The sequence below is a fragment of the Myxocyprinus asiaticus genome, chromosome 6 (assembly GCF_019703515.2).
Source record: "Myxocyprinus asiaticus isolate MX2 ecotype Aquarium Trade chromosome 6, UBuf_Myxa_2, whole genome shotgun sequence".
Classification (NCBI taxonomy): Eukaryota; Metazoa; Chordata; class Actinopteri; order Cypriniformes; family Catostomidae; genus Myxocyprinus; species Myxocyprinus asiaticus.
Genome location: NC_059349.1, coordinates 5,903,201 through 5,926,437, shown reverse-complemented (window position 1 = coordinate 5,926,437; position 23,237 = coordinate 5,903,201). Strand labels below are relative to the sequence as shown.

Here is a 23,237-nt window from a genome sequence, read left to right as displayed (position 1 = left end):
AAAATGTGATTGAAATTTGAAGTATAAAATAATCACGGTTTCCTCAATTAACTGATCAGTTCGTGACAGGCATATTCAAGAAATTACCGTAATGTATTTAAACACAAGCATACTGTAGCAAAATTACATAATCCCTACTTTTAATCTCACTATAATATTACATTTTTGTTTTCAGAAGATATAAGGATTTAAAATTTGCAGTCTCTCTCTTCCGGCTTAAAAGACTCGGATACATCTATGCCGTCACACAGAGGTTGAGAAACCTTGTCCAATCAAATGCTTTCTAAAACGTGAAAGCACCCCACAACTATTCCGCTTGTCTGGCTGTGTTCTAACTGGTGCTGATCAGGCCTTCTCAGGGCACTTCAAAGGGGTACAATCCATGCTGTAAATTCATTCCAAACAGATTTTCCAATAAGAAATCGCTTAAAAAGTGAGTTCTGACTGACTGTTATCACCTTTCAGACATGGAGGCTAATTGTCTTAGAAGGGAATAGGGCATAGGGATAATCTGATCTCTGTCATCTGCTACACTGTTGTCAGTTTGAGCGGCCAGTTTCACACATTCACATGCAGACTGTATAGTTATTTCATTAATTTGTAGCCTTTTGTGGTTTAATCATCACATTAGGACATATCACAATTTTAATTTGATTAATTGTGCATTCATACATTCATTGTATCCCATATACGCCAAATTCCATTATATTCCGGTATTACTGTTAATTCAGTTTTTTTTAAATTGGATTATACAGTTCCATCCATGTTTTCTGCATCATGGAAATCATAAGGCCCTCCATCTCTAGAGACCTAAATATAAAATAAAAATTGTAAGTTGGCTTTTTTGTTGGGTGAATATGCAACTATCTAGGACCATCCCGAACACCCTAGCAACTGCATAGTAAACAGATTTCAAATTTATGTATTTTTCAGCAGAATTCCAATAAACAATTTTTCAATGGACAATTTAGTGGAAAATACTAGTGCAATACACAAACACACCAAATCTGGATCAACTGTAGATGCCCAATATAACAGCACCATATCTGCAGATGAAAAAGCTTGAAATCCAGTCTTACTGTTTCTTATGAAACCGTCAAGGACACACTGTTAATAAAAATGATAAAACTGAAACCAATAAAACATCCCCTCTGTTTCATCCACTGTCAATAACTGATATGATGATATACTGTATGTCCACACACCAACACTCCAGAAACACATTAACATTGACGTACAGATACATATGGACTGTGAAATGATTTCTCACACAGAACTACATAAAAACTCTGAGTGAGTGTGTGTGTGGGCAGGTTTGGGTGGTTTACAAGGACTTTTTTTTAGGTTACAAACTGGTAATTACAAGGGTATTATGCTATAAATGTGGTTTATGAGGACATTTCTAGTGTCCCCATAATTCAAATTGCTTAAAAAAAAAAAAACATACTAAACGATGTTTTTTGGAAAATGTAAAAAATCAGAAAGTTTTTTGTGAGGGTTAGGTTTAGGGGATATAATCTATAGTTCGTACAGTATAAAAATCATAATGTCTATGGAGAGTCCTCATAAGATAGCCGCACCAACATGTGTGTGTGTGTGTGTGTGGGTGCTATAGAACACTGTGTCTTTTGAGTGATCTGCTAAAATGCCATTTTGTCACATCGCAGATGTCAGCATAAGAAGGGTGCAATAAATTCACTTTGCTGTGAATATTTTAATGCGAGTCCATCTGTTACAGAAAAACAAGAAGAGAGACAATTTCACTAAATCACATATTCTCAAGCTTATAATCAGTGAAAAGAATACTGGATGATACATCAATTCAGGGAGTTTAGGGAAGAGTAAAATGAAAACATGCTATTTTGTTATCACAAACTAATGGATTTCATCAAACAATACATTAAAAAAAGTATTCAGATTTTATCAAGTTACACCATACTGTACATCCATGATCAGCCTGATATTATCATTTTTTCTCCCCAATTTGGCATGCCCAATTCCCAATGCGTTCTATGTCCTCATGGTGGTGCAGTTACTCGCCTCAATCCGGGTGGCGGAGTACGAATCTCAGTTGCCTCTGCGTCTGAGACTGTCAATCCGCGCATCTTATCACGTGGCTTGTTGAGCATGTTACAGTGGAGACGAAGCATGTGTGGAGGCCCACGCTATTCTCCGCGGCATCCACACACAACTAGCCACGCGCCCCACCGAAAGCGAGAACCACATTATAGCGACCACGAGGAGGTTACCCCATGTGACTCTACCCTCCCTAGCAACCGGCCCAATTTGGTTGCTTAGGAGACCTGGCTGGAGTCACTCAGCATGCCCTGGATTCGAACTCGCGACCAGCGGTGGTAGTCAGCGTCAATACTCGCCGAGCTACCCAGGCCCCAGCCTGATATTATTAAAATTACATGACTGTGGCGACATTTTTGGAAATTATATTACGTAGTTCATTTCACATATCGTGCCAATTCTGAAGTGAAATGTCCACTGTGCAGCGCTAAAAGAAAGTTAAATGTTCTCCCAAATAAATGAGGTTTTTAAGGTTAATGCTCTATCTAGTTTAAAATCAACAAAACCTACCTCCCTACCCTTAACCTTAAACCAATAGTGTCTGAAAAGCAATTGTAAGATGAAAAACACAACTGCTGAAACAACAGTGGGATTTTGTGGTGCTTTTATGACACTTTGGGTGCAATTTGATTACACCAGAACAAGCATGTGCCTTATAAGTCATGCACTACAATAATCAGTGTTGAGTGTAATCTGATTACAAATTAAAATTCTACTAATAATGTTTATGTCAAAAGTAGTGTAATAAAATACATTTTAAATTCTTGTAATCAGATTACAGTAACTGACTTTAAATTGAGGTACTTACAGTATCAGTACATTACTAGTTCACACATATTTTTTTACATATGTGAATAATACATTCGAAATATGAATCCATTTGTTCAAATGTACGTCTGTTTGAGTGACAAGTGACAGGTGTGCAACAATGAACAAGGAGGAAATATATACATCATTTTGAATTTGTTGAGATAAACTTTTTTCAAAAATTGGTGAAAAGTGTTTTAGAAAGTTACTTAATTGTAAATAGTAATATGATTACTTTTTCTATGAAGTAATCAGTAAATTAATCTACTTACAATTAGAGTAACTTACCCAACACTGATAATCATGCGCTATAGTACATTTACGACTATAGTAAACTAGTATTATGCTCGTAGAAAAATATCCGAAATCGATTAAAGTAAAAAACATTGTTCTGGAATGACATAAGAAAAAAATAGACAAAACAAACCTTATCACCATAGAATTTCAACCTATAACTATATTATATAATACTGTATAATTTATATCCCAAGGATACAGAGATTTTAAATAAAAAACTCCATCTGCATTCCCTCTACAAAATCTACATCTAAATTCCCTCCTCTGCGCGGACGCTTCATTTGTTCAATAACTACAAACTTCAAAGTAGAAACAGAATGGCTAGCCTCCATGAAGTGTCGTGCAATAGAGCATTTTTTATCCTACTCATCGCACTCAATACTAATGCGTTCAATAATATTTGTCAAAAAACATCTGTCTACATGTTTTGCCAACATACTGTTTGTTACAAAGACGTGAAATCAAATGAACAACTTTCTCTAAATTGCATGTAACAAACTGTTTAATAGTATATGCTCGACCTGTTACTGAGCTGTTAAAAGAAATAGTTTTCGTACATGCATTCTTACATGCGGAACAACGAAGACAAAGAAAAAACTCAACAGGTTAATTCCGTGTCAACTCAACCAGGGGTCCCCAGCTCAAAATTTTGATTTTGATTTTTTTTCTGGTGAAAGAAATACATAAATGAAGATGAAAGCCAAAATATTAAATGCCATGGATGAATATTTACTGAGTAATCCATTATTTTGTTGAGAGGGGACAAAATGGTAATTTTCACCTATGATTTGAGCAAAACCACAATAAAAAAATAACCATAGAAAGGTGGCAGCATCATTATTTTTACAGAGACTGGTAGGTGTGTTACTAAAATCCATTGACTTTAGCAATCCTTGTTGCATTATATGCCAATGGTGACAGTTCAAAAATGGGAAAAAGCACTTTTTGTGTTCTTTTTCCAAAGTTGGCATACATGTACCTCAAGAAGTATTAAAGATATTTTAATATCCTTTTAGATTCTGGTTCAGAACAAACTTTTCTTTTGGTATCTTCATTTATAAGTCCCTATATGGTTTAGTACCAAAGATATGGGGATCTCAGTTTGGCTCCATGTGCAAATTGTTGAATATTACCGATGTTCAATGGTCAAACACCAAATGTGGATCACTTTGTATAAAGCTGATACTTACTGTATTTAAAGAGAAATGTCTGAAGAACAAATAATGCTGAAACTTGAAATGTACCTTTATTTATTCTACTTGACCATTTCAGTGTATTTTTGGCACTCAGACTTTGTTAAAAAAATATATATATATATATATGTTCTATGCAATTGTTTTTATAGAGGAAAACAAGATACAGTTCTAGTTTCAACATTATTTGTACTTCAGACATTCCTCTTAAAAGGACAGAAAGTATCAACTGCATGCAAAGTGACCCACATTTGGTTTTTGACAACTGAAAATTTTTACAATTTAACAATTTACTCATGGAGCCACATTGAGAGCCCCACATCTCTAGGACTGAACCATATAGGGCCTTATAAATGAAGACGCCAACATGAAAAGTGCTGAACTGTTACCACTGGCATTTAATGCAACAAGGATTGCTAAAGTCAACTGATTTTAATAACAGACCTACCAATCTGTGTAAAAATAAAATAATGATGCTGCCATTTCTAAGGTTATTTTTTATCTGTGGTTTTGCTCCAAAATCATAGGTGAAAATTGCCATTTTGACCACCCTCTACAAAATAGTGGTGGATTACTCAGTAAATATTCATCCATGGCATTTCATATTTTACCTTTAATTTTAATTTATGTATTTCTTTCACCAGAAAAAAAATATAAAAATTTTGCTGAGCACCTCTGGTTGAGTTGACACAGAATGACTCAACAAAAATCATCAAAAACAATTCTGGTCCCTTCCTGGATCCACCCCCTGGCCGCCTGGCCTCACTCCCTTCCTGGAGCCGCCCCAGGTTTTCACCGCTAACCCCTCTCTTGTCTGTTACGCCAGCCCCTCCCTGGTCTGTTCTACCTACCCCGCCCTGGTCTGTTCATCTGGGACCCACCTGGTCCATTGCACCAACACCCCCCCTGGACCCACCTTGTTTCCCTTGTTTTTTGCTGGATTGTCTTGTCCCTATACCTTCTGTTGGTATCTCTGTCATGTCGGTTTGTCATTTTATCATGTCAGTTTGGTTTTCTTTTGCATTTTATCTATTCAAAAATTCCCTCATGTATCCCATGCCCTGCATTTGAGTTCTTTATCTCAATGTTTCCTGACAAAAGACATCAGCCAAACACATGTTAAAAAAAGCTCCTTATATTGCAGAAAGGCCCTTCTGATCTGTGGCCAGTAACTCAGTTCTATAAATATCTCTGGTAGCATTAGACTGCAGGGAAAGCTCTGTGTGTCCATCTTTAAGCACCGTGATCATTACGCAAGAGTCTTTAGTGTCAATTGCATTAAATCCCTGCAGCGGTATAATCTGAAGGCAAGTAAAGCCTGTCTCAGTAGCTCTCTCACTCCAGCACAGAGAGATGAGAGATATAGAGGGATATATATTCTCTAATACAGGGTATTGCAACCTGTGACATGAGTGGTAATGACTGGCAGGCAAGCAACAGCAACAGAGAGGAGTCTCTCACACCTGCATGCCAATCTACACCTTGATGTAATCCTTCCTCTTGATTATGTAGTGTGTTTTATTTAGTTATGAGCAATCTAATTACATTTTGCGGTAACTCTGTAATGTAACACATAACTTTAAAAAAAAAAGCAATCTGATTACAGTTACATACACGAACAAAATTACGTTACTTGGATTACACATTTATTGCTAAGACAATAATATTAAGTAGAATGCATTTTAAAATGTATTACGTTCCTATGTTAGTGCTTTTGTGTGTTGCTGTGTCAGCTAATGAGCATGCACTCTAACAAACCACCATGGCATTGAGGACACGTATCGAGGCGATGGCAGATGAGTGAGATGTGTTACTATTGACGAAGCGGAGCGTAGTTGTTTATTCAAATTGAAAAATAAAGCGTTTACACAATTAAACACAAACACAATGCAATAGCGTTACAGATGCACAAGTGATAAAGGATACTCAATTTGTCCGAGCACAAGCAGGGAGGTTGAAATAATCCACTCTCTGTAAAGTTGTGTAAACACACACAGGCTGCACATGTACACACACAAAGACATACTGTACATGCACACATTCACATGCATGATGCAACACACAAGCAAACCAGTATATTCACACTGAAAAGAAACAAGCATTCAAACACACAATGGATTTACTATCAAAGCTGTTTGCAAATGTTTTCAGAAATGTTTTCAGTTCATTAGTAGTCTTTCACACCAACACAAACACAAGTAAACAAGCTTACTGTACACGTACATGCCAAACACATCTAAGAAGGTTGTAGATAGCATGGACACACACATACACACACCTGAAGATACTACTACAGCATATTTGAGATAATAAAGTTTAGTTGCATATTTAGTAATGCATTGGATCTCTTTAGCCAAGTTGCTGTCTTTGTCATATTGCTGAAATTTTATTATTGTTTTCAGTTAATATTAAAGTACTAAAATAACTTTTAGTGTCACGTTTGTTTTTTCACAGGCTTGATTGGTTTTAGAAAGTAACTTCAAAGTAATTATTAATCTTATTACTTTCTCAACGAAGCACTCATTAAAGTAATCAGATTACCATTTTAAGCCAAGTAATCTGTAATCAGTAGTGGATTACTTTTTTGAAAGTAACTTACCCAACACTGGTTATGAGCTGAAAGGGAAGCAAAACACTATTAAAGTGTGACGAAACTGTGATAGTTAACAGAAGAGTGCAAACCATACACAAACATGCACATCACAAGCTGCTGATGACATGGTGCAGATTGATTCAAGCACTGCTTCACATTCTGTGAGTCACCCAAGTAAACCGTCCGCTTTGAGTCAGTCGCAGCGTGCGGTTGAACGGAGGACAGCCTACATTCTCTTGTTTTATTTGTTGCTATTTGCTTTCAGAACAACACTTGATACATGCGAAACTTCTATCAGTGTTTCAGATTTTTAACCCAGTATACAAACGACGGTGACTCACCAAAACTATGTAATTAAGGAAAAAGAGCAAACACATACACAAACTCTCATTCTCACTCTCACTCACTGTTATCTGAACCAGCGTCAAAAACGAAACTGTGCGAGAGACCCAGTGTGTGCACGATAGAGACTCGCGGCAGCCAGAGAAAAATAATAGTTTTGAGATTTTAAACATCAGCAAATTACAGTTCAGCATTCAATTTGTATTATATCTGTATGTATAGTGTCAAATAATGCATTGGCAATGTACACTTGGGTCTATCTTACCAATAAAGCTTGATATGAACTGAATCTGCCCATTTGATCATATTATTAAAAAAAATATATACTGGAAAACAGCAGAAGATTTTGCCAAACTTTTAATTACAGCATGTCCACTGATTTTCTGGAATAAAATATACATATACTGGTATCAAAGTTTCATACCTGTAAAAATGTGTCTAATTTACTCTATCCGCAAAATACATTTTTAATATGTACATATTTAAATAATTGAAATAAATGACGACTAACTAATTTCTTGCAAGTTTGTTGAGACAAACTATAAAGTATATACAGTATATTTATGATCATATTTTGATGTTTGTTTTAATGTACCATGTACACTTTCCCCATTTACTTTAGATGCTTGCATATGGTGAAAACAGGGTTTAAAGCAGAACAAAACAACCTTTGACTGAATCAGTAAAATCCATACAGTTTTAAATATGGTCTGTTCTGACCACCTGTAGCAGTCCCATGTTTTAAAATGCAGTTTTATTTGAATAACTTGAGTGTTCCTGAGTGTTTAGCATTTTATACCATGACTTAACATACATAGTTCATATATGTATAGAAGTAGACTGTCATAGTACATACTACATACTGTATGCCACAAAACCACACCGTCTACAATGAGTCCACCAATGTTTAAAAGTTAAATAACTTTAGCATTGACCACATCTTATACTCTCTCTGATATCAGATTTCATCTCTATTCCAAAATCCATCTCTATCTCAGGCAAATTATTCGCCAGCTCCTCCTCTCATTTCAATAAGACCTGAGGGCATCTTAACCTGCTTTGAGAATGAAGCGACAGCAGCATCAGTGCTTCACTCACTAGCAGCTCATCACCTCCACCAGAACTCCACACTCCTGTGTTAATGTGTATTAGGATATTACATCTATCCCTCATGAGAAGTATATTATAGATCATTATGATGATGATACAACAACATCCGTCCCCCTCCAAGACATCTCACCTGACCTTCTACTGTCCTCGATCATTCATACATCTACAACGTCAACGTGAAATAGTGTTCACAACCCATTCTACTTACATGATCTGACATATTTCAGAGTGAAACAGGATTGCAATAAAAAAAACTCAATTTTATCCAAGATAAATTATTGTGTGGAGAAAACTGGTGAAGAATATGACAAGCCAAAAAGGAAATTCGTTTCAGAGACAGAGCAAGTTAATATATTTTGTGGAAATATTATAAAGACATTAATAAAAACATTTTCTATTTTACAAAATGTGCACTGATGAATCGTTCATCAATGTTACTCTGCCTGCAATAAACCACAGCTTTGTCATTGCCTTAACAACAAACAGCATTCAACACTACAGCATTCACATCTTTACAAAGCAAAGGAATGAAAATTACAATGACGAAATTATATTTCAGTCAGTCAACAAGATGAATACAAGCTACTTTTTGGTGGAAACTTAAGATACCTAACAAATACTCACAATGCAGTGGTGTATACAAGACTATCAGTTCAGTATAATAAAGGGAGATGTAACAGACAAAATTATATTTATTTATATACAGTATATGTTACATAAATATATCAATTATTAAATATAGTATCATAAACTTGACATGAAATATGCCTTATAATGAAAAAATGACATGATGTAGGCTATATAATGAAAGGCGCTATGTATTCCATGATAGCAGAGCCAATACCAATTGTTGCGCTTCTCAAAAATGTTCAGAATTTTAAGAACAATAAGCGCATTTACATGCACGTTCTTACACCGATTATGCTTAATAAGCCGACAAAGCGTGTGGTCATATAAATGCAATAAATGGCGTCCCTTTATCAATGTAAGGTCATAAATGGCATAATAATAAACTGGTTGACACAGGTAGATTTTTGTCCATTATGTCGATTTTGCATGGCATGTAAACACCTTTAATGGTGTTCTCACCGGCTTATACAATGTGCGTACGTGTTGAGTACATGTCTCTTCACGGTTTGACGGCAAAAGGAGAGAATAACGCGATTATTTAAAATCTCATGTAAACCTGGCTTTCTTTGTCAGATTTTACAAATATGATTATTTTTGGGAGTAATCAGCATATCAGAATCAGAATTAGCTTTATTGCCAAGTATGCTTACACACACAAAGAATTTGTCATGGTGAAAGAAGCTTCCAGTGCAAGAGAATGCAGCATATATAAATACATACAAACATATACATTTAAACATATATACATACAGTGACAAAAAAATAAGATATAGCAGATAAAAAAGAGAAATATACAATAGGGCAATAATGTTGTTAGAATATTTTATATACAGATATACAGTTATGTGCAGGTGCTGTACTGAAGAAGAGATAGGATATGTTAAAGAATATAAATGAGATATGGATATAAGTAGGAATGGATGGACTGAATATTGCTCATGGTTGTATTGACCAAAGGAAAGTATTTGGGGGCAGTTTTAACTGTTCATGAAGTGGATGGCCTGAGGGAGAAAAAAACTGTTCCTGTCCCTGGCTGTTCTGGTGCTCAGTGGTCTGTAGCGCCAGCCAGAGAGCAACAGTTTGAAGAAGAAGTGTGCTGGGTGAATGGGGTCAAGAGTGATTTTACCAGCCCATTCGTCACTCTGGATGTGTACAGTTCTAGCAGGGTGGGTAGGGGAGCACCAATAATCCTCTCAGCAGTCCGAACTATCCTTTGAAGTCTTCTGATGTCTGGCTTGCTAGCTGAACCAAACCACACAGTTATAGAAGTGCAGAGGACAGATTCAATGACTGCTGAGTAGAACTGTATCAGCAGTGCCTGTGGCAGGTTGAACTTCCTCAACTGGCAAAGGAAGTACAACCTCTGCTGGGCCTTTTTCAAAAGTGAGTCTATGTGGGTCTCCCACCTCAGGTCCTGTGAGATGATAGTGCCCAGGAACCTGAATGACTCCACTGTTGCCACAGTGCTGTTCAGAATGGTGAGCGGGGTTAATGTTGGGGTGTTCCTCCACTATCATTTCCACTGTTTTGAGTGTGTTCAGCTCCAGGTTGTTTTGACTGCACCAGACGGCCAGCTGTTCAACCTCCCTTCTGTATGCAGACTCATTGTCATCTTGGATAAGGCAGATGACTGTAGTGTCGTCTGCGAACTTCAGGAGCTTGACATAGGGGTCCTTTGCGGTGCAGTCATTTGTGTAGAGGGAGAAGAGTAGTGGGGAGAGCACACATCCCTGGGGGCACCAGTGCTGATTGTATATGTGCTGGAGGTGAATTTCCCTATTCTCACTAGCTGCTGCTGCCTGTCTGTCAGAAAGCTTGTGATCCACTGAAAGATAGAGCCAGGAACAAAGAGATGGGTTAATTTAGTCCATTGGAGAGCAGGGCTGATGGTGTTAAAAGCCAAACTGAAGTCAAAAAATAGTATCCTTGCATAAGTCCCTGGTCTGTCTAGATGTTGAAGTATGTAATATAGTCCCAAATTGACTGCATCATCCACAGACCTGTTTGCTCTTTAAGCAAATTGAAGGGAATCCAGAAAGTTTTCAGTGATGTCCTTCAGGTGGGCCAACACCAGTCCCTCAAATGACTTCATGACCACAGACGTCAGAGCGACGGGTCTGTAGTCATTAAGTCCTTTGATCTTGGGTTTCTTTGGGACGAGGATGATTGTGGAGCATTTGAGCAGAAGGGAATTTCACACTGCTCCAGTGATCTGTTGAAGATCTGTGTGAAGATGGGGGCCAGCTGGTCAGCACAGGATTTTAGACAAGTGGGTGAAACACCATCTGGGCCCTGTGCCTTTCTTGTCTTCTGTTTCCGGAAGACCTGGCACACATCCTCTTCACAGATCTTAAGTGCATGTTGAGTAGCAGGGGGGAGAAGGGTGGTGGCAGGAGGTGTAAATGTTTGTGTGCTGTGAAGGTCAGAGTGGGTTTGGGTTGTGTGACTGGGCTTTTCAAATCTACAGTAAAACACATTCAGGAAATTAGCGAGTTGTTGATTCCCTACAGTATTGGGGGATGGTGTCTTGTAGTTAGTAAAGTCTTTCAGGCCTCTCCACACTGATGCAGGGTCGTTAGCTGAAAACTGTTTTTTCAGCTTTTCAGAATAGCTTCTTTTAGCCACTCTAATCTCCTATGTCAGTCTGTATTTGGCCTGATTGTACAAGATTTTATCCCCACTTCTGTAAGCATCCTCTTTGGCCTGATGAAGCTGCCTGAGTTTTGCTGTAATCCATGGTTTGTCATTGTTGTATGCTAAATAAGTCCTAGTAGGAATCCACATGTCCTCACAGAAACTGATATTTTATATCACCGTATCTGTGAGCTCGTCCAGGTCGGTGGCTGCAGCTTCAAGCACGTTTACATGCACAGTATTGGTGTGCATGTAAACGTGCTCATTGATAGATGATTCAAAACACTTTCCCTTAATTCGGACAACTAAAACATACTGTCTATTTAGTGGGGATGGGCATGACTACTCGAGTACTTGGAAGTGACAGCAATGATCGATCATGAAAGCGATGATTGATAATGATCCTAAAGCAAGATTTATAACATAGATTTTTAAAGACAGTAATAAAAACTATACTATTGAATGACAAATATCCCAAATTCAGCCTACAAATTACAGTATAGTTGCCTCTGTATATTTAACAGAAACATTTACACACATCACCTTTAAACTGTGGCCCACACAACCAACCACAACTAGGAGAAAACAGGCTCAGTAAAGCCCAAGAAGTGTATACTCAAACATATCTATTTAGCTTTGACTAATATATTTTAAGGATTAATAATCCTTAACAACAGATCTAATGTGACTTGTGTGAATCAATCAGTCTTGGTTGAAATAAAGAGTGGGTAAGTCTATCCATGTCTTGGATAATTCCATTAGAAAGTTAAACCCATATTTCACACACACTTACACACAGCTGCTCAGAAACAAAATGCTGGAACTAAAAAGAATAAGCAGTCACCTGCTGTCTTACCTGACGTTGTCATGCCGTTGGATGTAGATCTTGTGAAAGATCCTCTCTGGCGGTTTAAGAAAATCTTCCTTCATCTCCATTGCAACATTCCTTGGCAACAGACTCATTAGAAGACGTTCCTGTGTGTGTGTGTGTGTGTGTGTGTGTGTGTGTGTGTGTGTGTGTGTGTGTGTGTGTGTGTGTGTGTAAGATGGGTTTGCATTTTTCAAGTGTTAATGGGAGAAAAATGTGAAGAAACAAAAAAACATGAGAAATCAAGAACAAATAAAAATGAAATAAACATACAAAGGAGTGTGTTGGTTTTTATATTTAAAGTTGAAGTGTATAATTTCTGTGACACAAGTATGTCACCAAACAGAATTGCAAAAATAATTATTGTTTTCAGAAAGGTTTCTCGAACACTCCCCTGGTTTGCCACTGGTCGGTAACAAACAGACATTGGTTGAGTCAAGAGAAATGTTTTCATGGTGCCACAGAGTTGAAACTTTTCTGTGAAATCAACCTTATAGTTGACTCTGCATATTAAGCTGGGATACAAGATAGTATTTTAACATACAAAAAAATTAAACACTTCAACTTCAAAATTTCTTTTATCAAAATTTTAATATTAGAACATTTATTGCAATAAATACTCTTATTACTCAGGGCCCATGCATTGAAAGTTCAGAGACCCTACTGTTCTAAAAATTATTATTATTATTAGGGCCCAAGCACTGAAAGTGCAGAGGTCCTATTGTTCTTCTAATGATTATTATTATTATTAGGGCCCAAGCACTGAAAGTGCGGAGACCCTATTGTTCTTCTAAGAATTATTATTAGGGCCCAAGCACTGAAAGTGCAGAGACCCTATTGTTCTTCTGAGAAGTATTATTAGGGCCCAAGCACTGAAAGAGTGGAGGCCCAATTGTTCTTCTAAGGATTATTCTTATAATTAGGGCCCAAGCACTGAAGCACTGAAAGTATCTGTAGTGCCCCCTTGAAAACTGGCATGTAAGGGGGGGCTCTATAGCACCCCCATTTTCACCTACAATCACCAAAATTGGTACATATATAGTTCTCATCAAGCCGGACAACTTTCATAATTATAGTTATTAACTCTGCCCAACAGGAAAACGACAATTTTGGATTTTTTGAATATATAGCAGTCTCTGAACTTTTAAATACTCCTCCTAGGGGATTCATGAGACTGTCATCCTATTTAGAAAATATTATGCCAAGACATTGAAGATGCTAAATTGTGAACAGATTTTTGATATATCGAACTGTGTTTCCATGGCGAGGCATTAAATTAATGGCGAAAAATGGGAAACAGAAAGTGTCTAATATCTTCTGTGTGCAATGTGTTATTTAGATCAAAATTGAGATGTATGTTTAGTCTTGTGGGCTAATTATATGGATGTGACTATTTTGGGTCACAGTCATAGCACCACCAACTGGCAGCAGGAAGTGTGGCTCTTACAACAGACTTTAAAATAAACCTCTTATATTTACCCAAATTGCTTCAAATTTGTTTAGAATAATGTCAAATGCCAAATACATGTGTCCACCTTGCATTGTTTTCCAAAAGCCACTGGGTGGAAATGGACCAGTTGTTCTTGGGCCCGTCATTGCTGCTTTCAGCTATATTTATTATTATTATTATTATTTTCAAGGTTTTTACTTTTGGGGTACTTAACATGCATGAAAACTCTTGAAATGTTGCACACATATCAGAGTCGTCGGCCATTAGGACTGGGCAAAGTTGCAGGGGGGGCTCTGTAGCACCCCCTTGAAAATGGGCATGTAAGGGGGACTCTGTAGCACCCCATTTTCACCTACAGTCACCAAAATTGGTACATATATTGTTCTCATCAAGCCAAACAACTTTCATACAGCCATTAGCTCCACCCAACAGGAAGTCGGCCATTTTTTATTTTCTGAAAATCGCAGGCTCTGAACACTGAAATACTCATCCTAGGGGATTCATGTGACTGGCACCAAATTTGTGCAACATCGTGCTATGACATTGTAGATGCTAAATTGCAAACTGATTTTTGATATTTTGAACAGTGTCGCCATGACACAGCAATAAATTTATGGCTAAAAATGGGAAATAGGAAGTACCTTATATCTTCTGTGTGCATTGTGTGATTTTGATGAAAATTCAGCTGTATGTTTTGTAATGGGGGCTGATCACATTAATGTGGCTATTATGAGTCACGGTTATAGCACCACCAACTGGCAGTAGGAATTATGACATTTTCAACAGACTTTGAAATAGCCCTCTAGTATTTACCCAAATTGCTTCAAAATTGTTTAGAATAAATGTCAAATGCATGGGTCCACCTTGCATTGTTTTCTGAAAGCCACAGGGTGGAAATGGACCAATGGTGCTTAGGCCCATCATCCCTGCTGGCAGCTATATTATTATTATTAGGGCCCAAGCACTGAAAGTGCGGAGACACCATTGTTCTTCTAAGCATAATTATTAGGACGCTGTGATGAGGAGAAGGTTTGGCCAGGCCGTGATGATGCATGCCTGCCGCCGAGTTGAATAGTCAGCGGGAGAAAGATAAGGGGGGCCAGATACGCCAGTTCAAGAGAGAGACACACAGAGTGGTGTGTGTGTCTTTGTTTGATTTGAATTTTGTTATGTTTGAGTTCAGTTTGTTATTAAAGTTTTACTTTGACTGTTCAGCTGGTTCCCGTCTCCTCCTTGTCCATCTTAAAAGCCTTGTTACATTGGTGCCGCAACCCAGGGAGGAGGAGGGATGTGCTGTCGTGGAGTCCTCGCCGCTGCCGTCCATCAGGTGAAGGAGGAGCCATTGCCATCTGCCAGGAGCCGGAGGAACTGCTGCCGTCCACCAGGGGAGGAAGCGTTGCTGTTCGCCAAGGGGTGGAGGAGTGGCTGAGGACCAGGTGACAGCATGTCCGGGGACCGGCGAGCCACTTTTTCTCTCACTCTCTCTCCTCTCTCTCTCTCTCTCGTTCTTTCTCTCCCACATGCTCTCTCTCTCTCTCTCTCTCTCTCTCCCCTCTACCTCTCCTCATCTTTCTCAGTTTCCCAGGAGGCAGGGAAGGCCAGCCGGAGGAAGGCGAGGGGGGAGTAAGTCAGGCCAAAGGTCTCCCTGGCCTGAATTTGGTGGTGGAGGAGTGTGACAAGGAGGGGGCGTGGCCTGGCCATGATGATGCACGCCTGGAGCGGAGTTGAATAATCAGTGGGAGAGAGATAAGGGGGGCTGGAGACGCTAGTTCGAGAGAGAGAGAGAGACGCACAAAGCTGTGTGTGTGCGTATTTGTTTGATTTGTATTTTGTTGTGTTTGAGTTCAGCTTGTTATTAAAGTTTTACATTGACTGTTCAGCTGGTTCCCACCTCCTCATTGCCCATCTTAAGAACCTCGTTACAGGCCCAAGCACTGAAAGTGCTTGGATTATTATTAATCTCTAAGGATTATTAGGGGGCCAAGCATTGAAGGTGCTGGAACCTTATTGTCTCCGTTAGGATTTTCTTATTATTATTTTTTTCTGCCCTAAAAGCAAATGGGCAGCAAAGATTGTAAGTCCTAGAGACACCAAACTTGGCAGGACGCTACTCGGGCGCATACACACACACCCATTTGACTCTAGGTGGTGCTATAATAAGCACTTTTACATTTTGGCTCATATCTCCGCAACCAAAATTAATTTGCCCTCTGATTCCTTGGCTCGGGCACTACAAAACTGCTGTCTCTGATTTCATTTCCGTCTATACATTTTTGCGCCATGTAGAATATTTTGAAAAACCTACTTTTTCAAACTCCTCCTAGACCGTTTTTCTGATTGGCATGGAATTTGGTATACATAATCTACAGACACCCCTGACAAATAGATGTTCAAAGAATTTCAATAAGCTAAATCATTCCAAAGATATTGGTGATAAGGTCCCTTCGGTTGAATGCAATTTGAGTAATTGATCAATATCTACGCAACGCAAACTCCAAACATTTACCAAACTCGGTATACGTAGTCAGCAAGAAATTTTGGAGATGTATGCAAAGTTACGTACAGTTCTGCCACTAGGGGGCATTACAAAAAAAAAAACTGTCATCACTTAGCCGTATGAGTGACAAAATTAAAATTGAATATGCATCTTCTTTGGTTCAAGTACTACATATTCTTAAAAAATCAATTAGACAAATCAACAAATATGGCCGCCAGCGGCCAATCAAATTTCAGCACCTAATAACTCATATTGGGAAGGGCCGATGGTTATGAAACTTACTATACACAAGCAGGATGTCTACATGAAGTTGTATAAAAAAAATTGCGACAATCGGCCACACAGTGGCACTATAATTAGCTAATTCGTGTTTTTGCTAATATCTCCAGATCCGTATAGGCTAGAATACAATTCTGAAGCTTTTCTGAATCCATCAGTGCCCCTAAATCATACGGTTACTTGAATTTCCATTTCTGCAACAAACATTTTCTACTACTTTTATTTGAAAAACCTACTTTTTCGAACTCATTCTAGGCCGTTTGTCCGATTCGCACAAAACTAGGCATACATCATCTACAGAGCCCCTGACAAAAAGTTGTTTAAATAATTTTTATGTCAAATCGTTCCGAAGATATAAACAAATGTGTTTTGGGGCGTGGCCTATAATGACTACTTATCCTGTATCTTGTGAGCGCAATTTTCAAATTTAAAACTTTGTACACATAAACAAGAGAACACTCTGAGGTTACATGCCAAGTTTCGTACATTTTTTAAACTGGGGGTGCTATATCTTAAAAAATATTTTTTTTTACAACTGTACTCAAAGCAGTTGAATTGTCACACCAAAATAACTCTGTCCAAAGCATCCACAGGATCTTTTCTGTCAAATTTGATTATTTTGGTCATCTTGCCATACTTGCTTGTCCCCCGACAATCCCCGCTTGTGGCTATATTTATTATTATTATTATTATTATTATTATTATTATTATTATTCTTTTCAAGGTTTTCGGTAAATTTGGGGTACTTAACGTGTGAAAACTCTTGAAATTTTGCACACACATCAGAGTCGTCGTCCATTAGAGCTGGGAAAAGTTGCAGGGAAGGGGGGTGTGTAGGGGGGGCTTTGTAGTGCCCTCTGTAATAGGGGCATTTAAGAGGATTTCTATAGCACCCCTTTTTCACCTACAGCCACCAAAAGTGGTACATATATAGTTCTCATCAAGCCGGACTAATTATATCATTACGGCCCTTAGCTCCGCCCAACAGGAAGACATTTTGGATTGAATTCTGATTTTTGGACAATTGCTGGCTTTGAACTTTTAAAACTCTTAGGGGATTCATGTGACTGGCCCCAAATGTGGGCAACATTATGCCAAGACATTGAAGATGCTAAATTGCAAAACTATTTTTGATATATTGAACAGTGTTGCCATGGCGAGGCAATAAATCGCAAAAAAGTAAACAGGAAGTGTCATATCTTCTGCGTGCATTGTGCGATTTAGATCAAAATTGAGCCATTTGTTTGTTCTTGGGGGCTGTTCACATGGATCTGGCTATTGTGGGTCACTGTCGTAGCGCACCAACTGGTGGCAGGAAGTGTGGCATTTATAACAGACTTCGAAATAGCCCTCTTATGTGTCCAAATTGTTTACAATAATGTCAAGACACTGCTGATGTCAAATTATGAAGTGATTCTTGATATCTTAAATAGTGTTGCCATGGCAACACATTAAATGTTATCATTCCTTTCTTCGTATATATGTGTGGTTTTGAGGCACTTGGCATGCTTAAAATGTCATGAAATTTGACACACACAACAGAGTTGTTGGCCATTAGGCCTGGGCAAAAGTTAGTAAATAGGTGTCGAGGGGGGCTCTATAGCACCACCTTTTGACTAATCTGGTGGGGTCAGTTTCAACTGTAGTCACCAAACTTAGAACATATATTGTTCTCAAGCCGGACAACTCTCAAAATAGCATTCATTAGCTCCACCCAACAGGAAGTCAGACATTTTGGATTGAATTCTGATTTTTTGGAAATTGCAGGCCCTGATCTTTTAAATACTCCTATGGGATTCATGTGACTGTCACCAAATTTAGGCAACAATATGCCAAGACATTGAATATGTTAAACTGCAAACAGATTTTTGATATATTGAACAGTGTTGCCATGGCGAGGCAATAAATTAATGGCAAAAAATGAGAAACAGGAAGTGTCTCATATCCTCTGTGTATATTGTATGATTTAGATCAAAATTGAGATGTATGTTAAGTAATGGGGCTAATCACATGGATAAGGCTACTGTGGGTCACAGTCATAGTGCCACCAACTGGAAACAAGAAGCATGGCACTTAAAACTTTGAAATAGTCCTCTTACATTTACCCAAATCGCTTCAAAATTGTTAACTATAAAGTCAAGACACCGCTGATGTAAAATTGTGAAGGGATACTTGATCTCTTGAAAAGTGTTGTCATGCCAACGGATCAAATTACATGATGTTGTAATGTATTCAGGTGTATTTGACAAACTCAGCCATATGTTTAAAAATGCTTATGACATGAATGTGGCTATGGTGGGTCACGGTCATAAGGCCTTCAGCTGGCAACAATTGATGTTCAAGGGTATTCAAAAACTTGCCATAATTCCACATTTATTTCATTTGCCACACACATCAAAGTTGTTAACCATTATGTCTGAGCAGAAGGTAAGACATGGTGTCTTACTTGTCTACTCAAACAAATGCATGTGTCCATTATGCATTGTTTTCCAAAAGCCACCAGGTGGAAAAGGACCCATGGAACTTGGGCCCATCATCGCTGCTTGCAGCTATATTTTATATTATAATTCAATGAAATGCAAAATGTATGAAAATTAAGTTTGTTGTTATGATTTTTTATATACACAGTATTTCATGATTATTGTTTTATAATTAAATATAATGTAAGGTCATTGCCTGTTTCTCGTTCTCGTCCTCCATACGCAGTCTCTCCTCGATGCAGTTTCTGGCCTGTAGAAAAGCTTTCCTCTGTGCTCGCTCCGTCAGTATCCGCACAAACAGACCCGACAGATTCATACCTGTGAAAAGCATTGTGTTTGCAACCAGCTGTCATACAAACACGCACACACACACACACACACAAACACCCACACAAACATGCACATTTTAAATTAAATGAAAAGAGGAACTTCACAAAAAAGAAAACTGCATATTAAACAGTACTTAATTATTACAGAAAAAAAAACATTGTTTCATTCACTGACTGTGTGTACGCAATTATTTATGTTAAGTATATGTTATATTTTATATACTGTATAGTCATAACAGATGTGGTCACAGTCACAACAGAAGGGTCACTGTCATGGAGAGGGTCAAAGTCACAAAAGATAGGGTCACTGTCATAGACAGTAGTAATGGGTATTGATACATATTTCCGATTCGATTTGAATCCGATTCACAAGCTCTCGAATCGAAATATGTGTATTTTAATTATAATGTCCATTTTGCTTACATATGAAAGAAATTCTCTCACAGCTAATGCTGTTAATTATTCAGGGGACCATCTATCTAGGTAAATTAAAACAATCGATTACACTTTAGTTGTTTTCATCAGTTTAGTCACATTTTAGCTTTTAAAAATTCACAAATCCATTTATTCCTTCAATAATGTTGGGCCTCATGTATTCAGATAGAAGACAAAGGCAGGCCTAACAGTCATAAAAAACATTCCTCAAGCCCCCTCCTTCTAAGTCGTAAATCTTACTGATAAAAATCGCGCCAAAGTCAAACAAAGGGAGTCCAAAACAGACTACAAATCCATGAAGCCTTGCTCGCTAAAGGATCGAGCTCTCAACTCCTATTGGATGAGGCACACAACAGAACGTCCCTCAAACATGACATCATCAGGAGTTCAAATAATTCTGAAATGCTTAAAGATTTAGCTTCCGGCGACTTCGTTCACCGAATACGGACGTAGCTTTTTGCTGCTCTCCGGTGTAACCTCGTGGCATAAGGAAGTAATGTCCGACTTGAAACTGTAGCCATACAATCTCCATCTCGCTGGACGAGTTGAGATTACCCTGTGTTCAACCAAACACTCTAACGGATCCGAAGGAGACCGCCGAGCAATTCGCATCTTCATCCGTTGGCCTACAGAAGTGAAGAGATTAAAGATTTCTCTTCCATCTTCAATCAAGTCGACATTTCTGAGTTCTCCGCCAGCCCGCCGAGAATCAACAGCCGTACCGCCCTCTGAGAATCAACAGCCGTACCGCCCGCCGACAGCGCGAGGAAACGACCTCTCGTCATCACACGAGCCTCAAGGAACCGGGTCAAAGTTAAAGGACGGAGGTCTACCTGTGTCCTCATGCGATTCAAGTAAGAGGTTACGTCTGGGCAGAGATAGAATATTATAGTGTGTTATTCTTGTGTTTCAAGGTTTTTTTTGCTTGTACAGTTTACGGACCGCCATGTCCGCTAATTATTAATACTCAGGGTATTAATTATCACGAATTTGTTTTGCTGTATTGTAGTCCAACCAAATTGGACTGTTGTGCATTTTCGCCATCGCGGGTGAGACAGCAACTGAGTTCATCCATTAAAGAGTCAAATAACAAGGGACTTTTACGAGCCCCGCTCGTAAAACCGCGTCTCTGAGTGATGAACACGGCTGCTTTATCTCCAGCTATCGCGAAATCAGCTTTCGGGCTGTCACTTAATCATCTCTCTCTCTCTCTCTCTCTCTCACTAACCACACTGACACACACACACACACACACCTTATGTGTTATAGGATTATTTTGATTTCCATATCTAATCATATCACTGTTTAGTTTGTAGTTGTAAGTCGGAAGTTTATTGACTGCATTGTATTAATTATTAATTGATATTACTGCATAAATAAACTTTGTTTATATTACAAAGAGAAGTGTTTTGGTTTGTTTTGCATACGCCTGTGTCGTGCTGACGGGATGTCAGTGCTCGGATTCAAACCTTCATTCATTGTTTTTTTATTCGAAAATCGATATTCTTCGGATGTCGATTTTCCTAAGAAAACAATCTAATATTGAGACTGTTTTAATATTCGGTTATTAGTCCCTGATTCCAGGGTGGTGCCCCGTCAATGTTAATCCTTATTAATATTCTATTGATTTTTGATAATTGATAATTATCTTTGATTGAATTTGAATGATCAATAAGCTAGTGTTAATTTTAATGTTTCATCGATGTTAACAATTAACGATTATCTTTGATAACTGTTGATTTAAAGGATTAAAAAAAGCTAACATTGATTCTCATCAGTGTTCTATTGATTTTAATAATTAATAATTATCTTTGATAATTATTAATTATTGCTAACAACCAAACTTGCTCCTAAACGTAGCACACTACATTTACTGGAGTCCCATATGAGGTTTTAATGAGTTAGATCCAATTAATTAATTTAAATATTGATTAATAACTACAGAAATAATTATTAATTATTTCTGATAGTAACCCTGATCTAAACAACCAGTAAAGCCCTACAATAATATGATTTTATATTGTATATATTATTATTTTTTACATCTTTATTGTTTAATGCTTAATGCATAATTTATACTATTTACAGATATTTACATTGATTTGTAGAATACAAATCAGTACTGTCTCTTTAAGAAAACCGGCAGTTCTGTAAAGAGCATCTGTAAACGTGGGACTCTCATTTAGACACACATTACACAGAACGAGTCAAACCAAACCTTTACTCTAAACACACAGTGAAAGTTGAACTTTTTCACAAATATGCTACAAAATCATTAGTGTGTAAAAACTAAACATTTACAAGCCAATGGCAAATCAAATACATATTTAGTTGCATAGTGTGAAATTTGGTCTCACATGCAACTGATTTACTTGCATTGTAGAGAATTGTGCATATAGTAAAAGATCGCAATTTGGATTTAAAATTTATATCGAGCTCAAATGAAGATCGCGATACATTGGAAAATAGATATTTTTTCCCAGTCCTAATTGACAGGGTCACAGTTATAACAGATGGGGTCACAGTCGTAACAGAGTCACGGTCACAACAGACGGGGTCACAGTCATAACAGATGAGGTCACTGTCATAACAGAAAGGGTCACAGTCATAACATACAGGGTTGATGTCATAAAAGCCGGGGTAACAGTCATAACAGACAGGCTAATGGTCATAACAGACAGGATCACAATCATAACAGACAGGGTCACAGTTATAACTAGAGCCCGACCGATATGGGATTTTTTTTAGACCGATACCGATTTTAGAGAGGGAAAATTCACTGATTATCGATATGGTGACCGATATAGCTAATTTTTGACTGGAATGAAAACAGACCTTTTCTATGTGGATTTTTCACCGATTTTGCACCGATATGACTATGCAAAGGTACTCAGAAGGCTGCTTTCTTAAATATTTTTATCAAAGAATATTTGACATTATTATTATACATTGTCAACAAATTCTAGAAATGAACACTGAGAAAATAAAGAATAAATAAAAATACAATAAATAGCTAAATAAACATCAGTACTGTTTAGTATCAGTCAATGGCTGACCATTTAAATAAAGAATAAATAAAAATAAAATAAGTAGCTAAATAAACATCAGTACTGTTAAGTATCAGTCAATGGCTGACTATTTAAATAAAGAATAAATAAAAATAAAATAAATAGCTAAATAAACATCAGGGGCCGGTTGCACCAGCTATACGTACGTT

The 23,237-nt window shown here is 37.8% G+C and overlaps 1 protein-coding gene across 3 annotated transcripts in view; it reads right to left on the bottom strand.

Moving 5' to 3' along the window:
• LOC127442858 (adenylate cyclase type 1-like) overlaps nucleotides 1-23,237 on the bottom strand; it is a 103,562-nt gene that overhangs the window by 55,608 nt on the left and 24,717 nt on the right. For all 3 annotated transcript variants that reach the window (XM_051701116.1, XM_051701118.1, XM_051701119.1), the window contains exons 3-4: nucleotides 19,453-19,602; nucleotides 12,539-12,657 (exon numbers count right to left, since the gene is read on the bottom strand). In XM_051701116.1, the coding sequence (XP_051557076.1) occupies nucleotides 12,539-12,657; nucleotides 19,453-19,602 (269 nt within the window). The remainder of the gene's footprint in view (nucleotides 1-12,538; nucleotides 12,658-19,452; nucleotides 19,603-23,237) is intronic.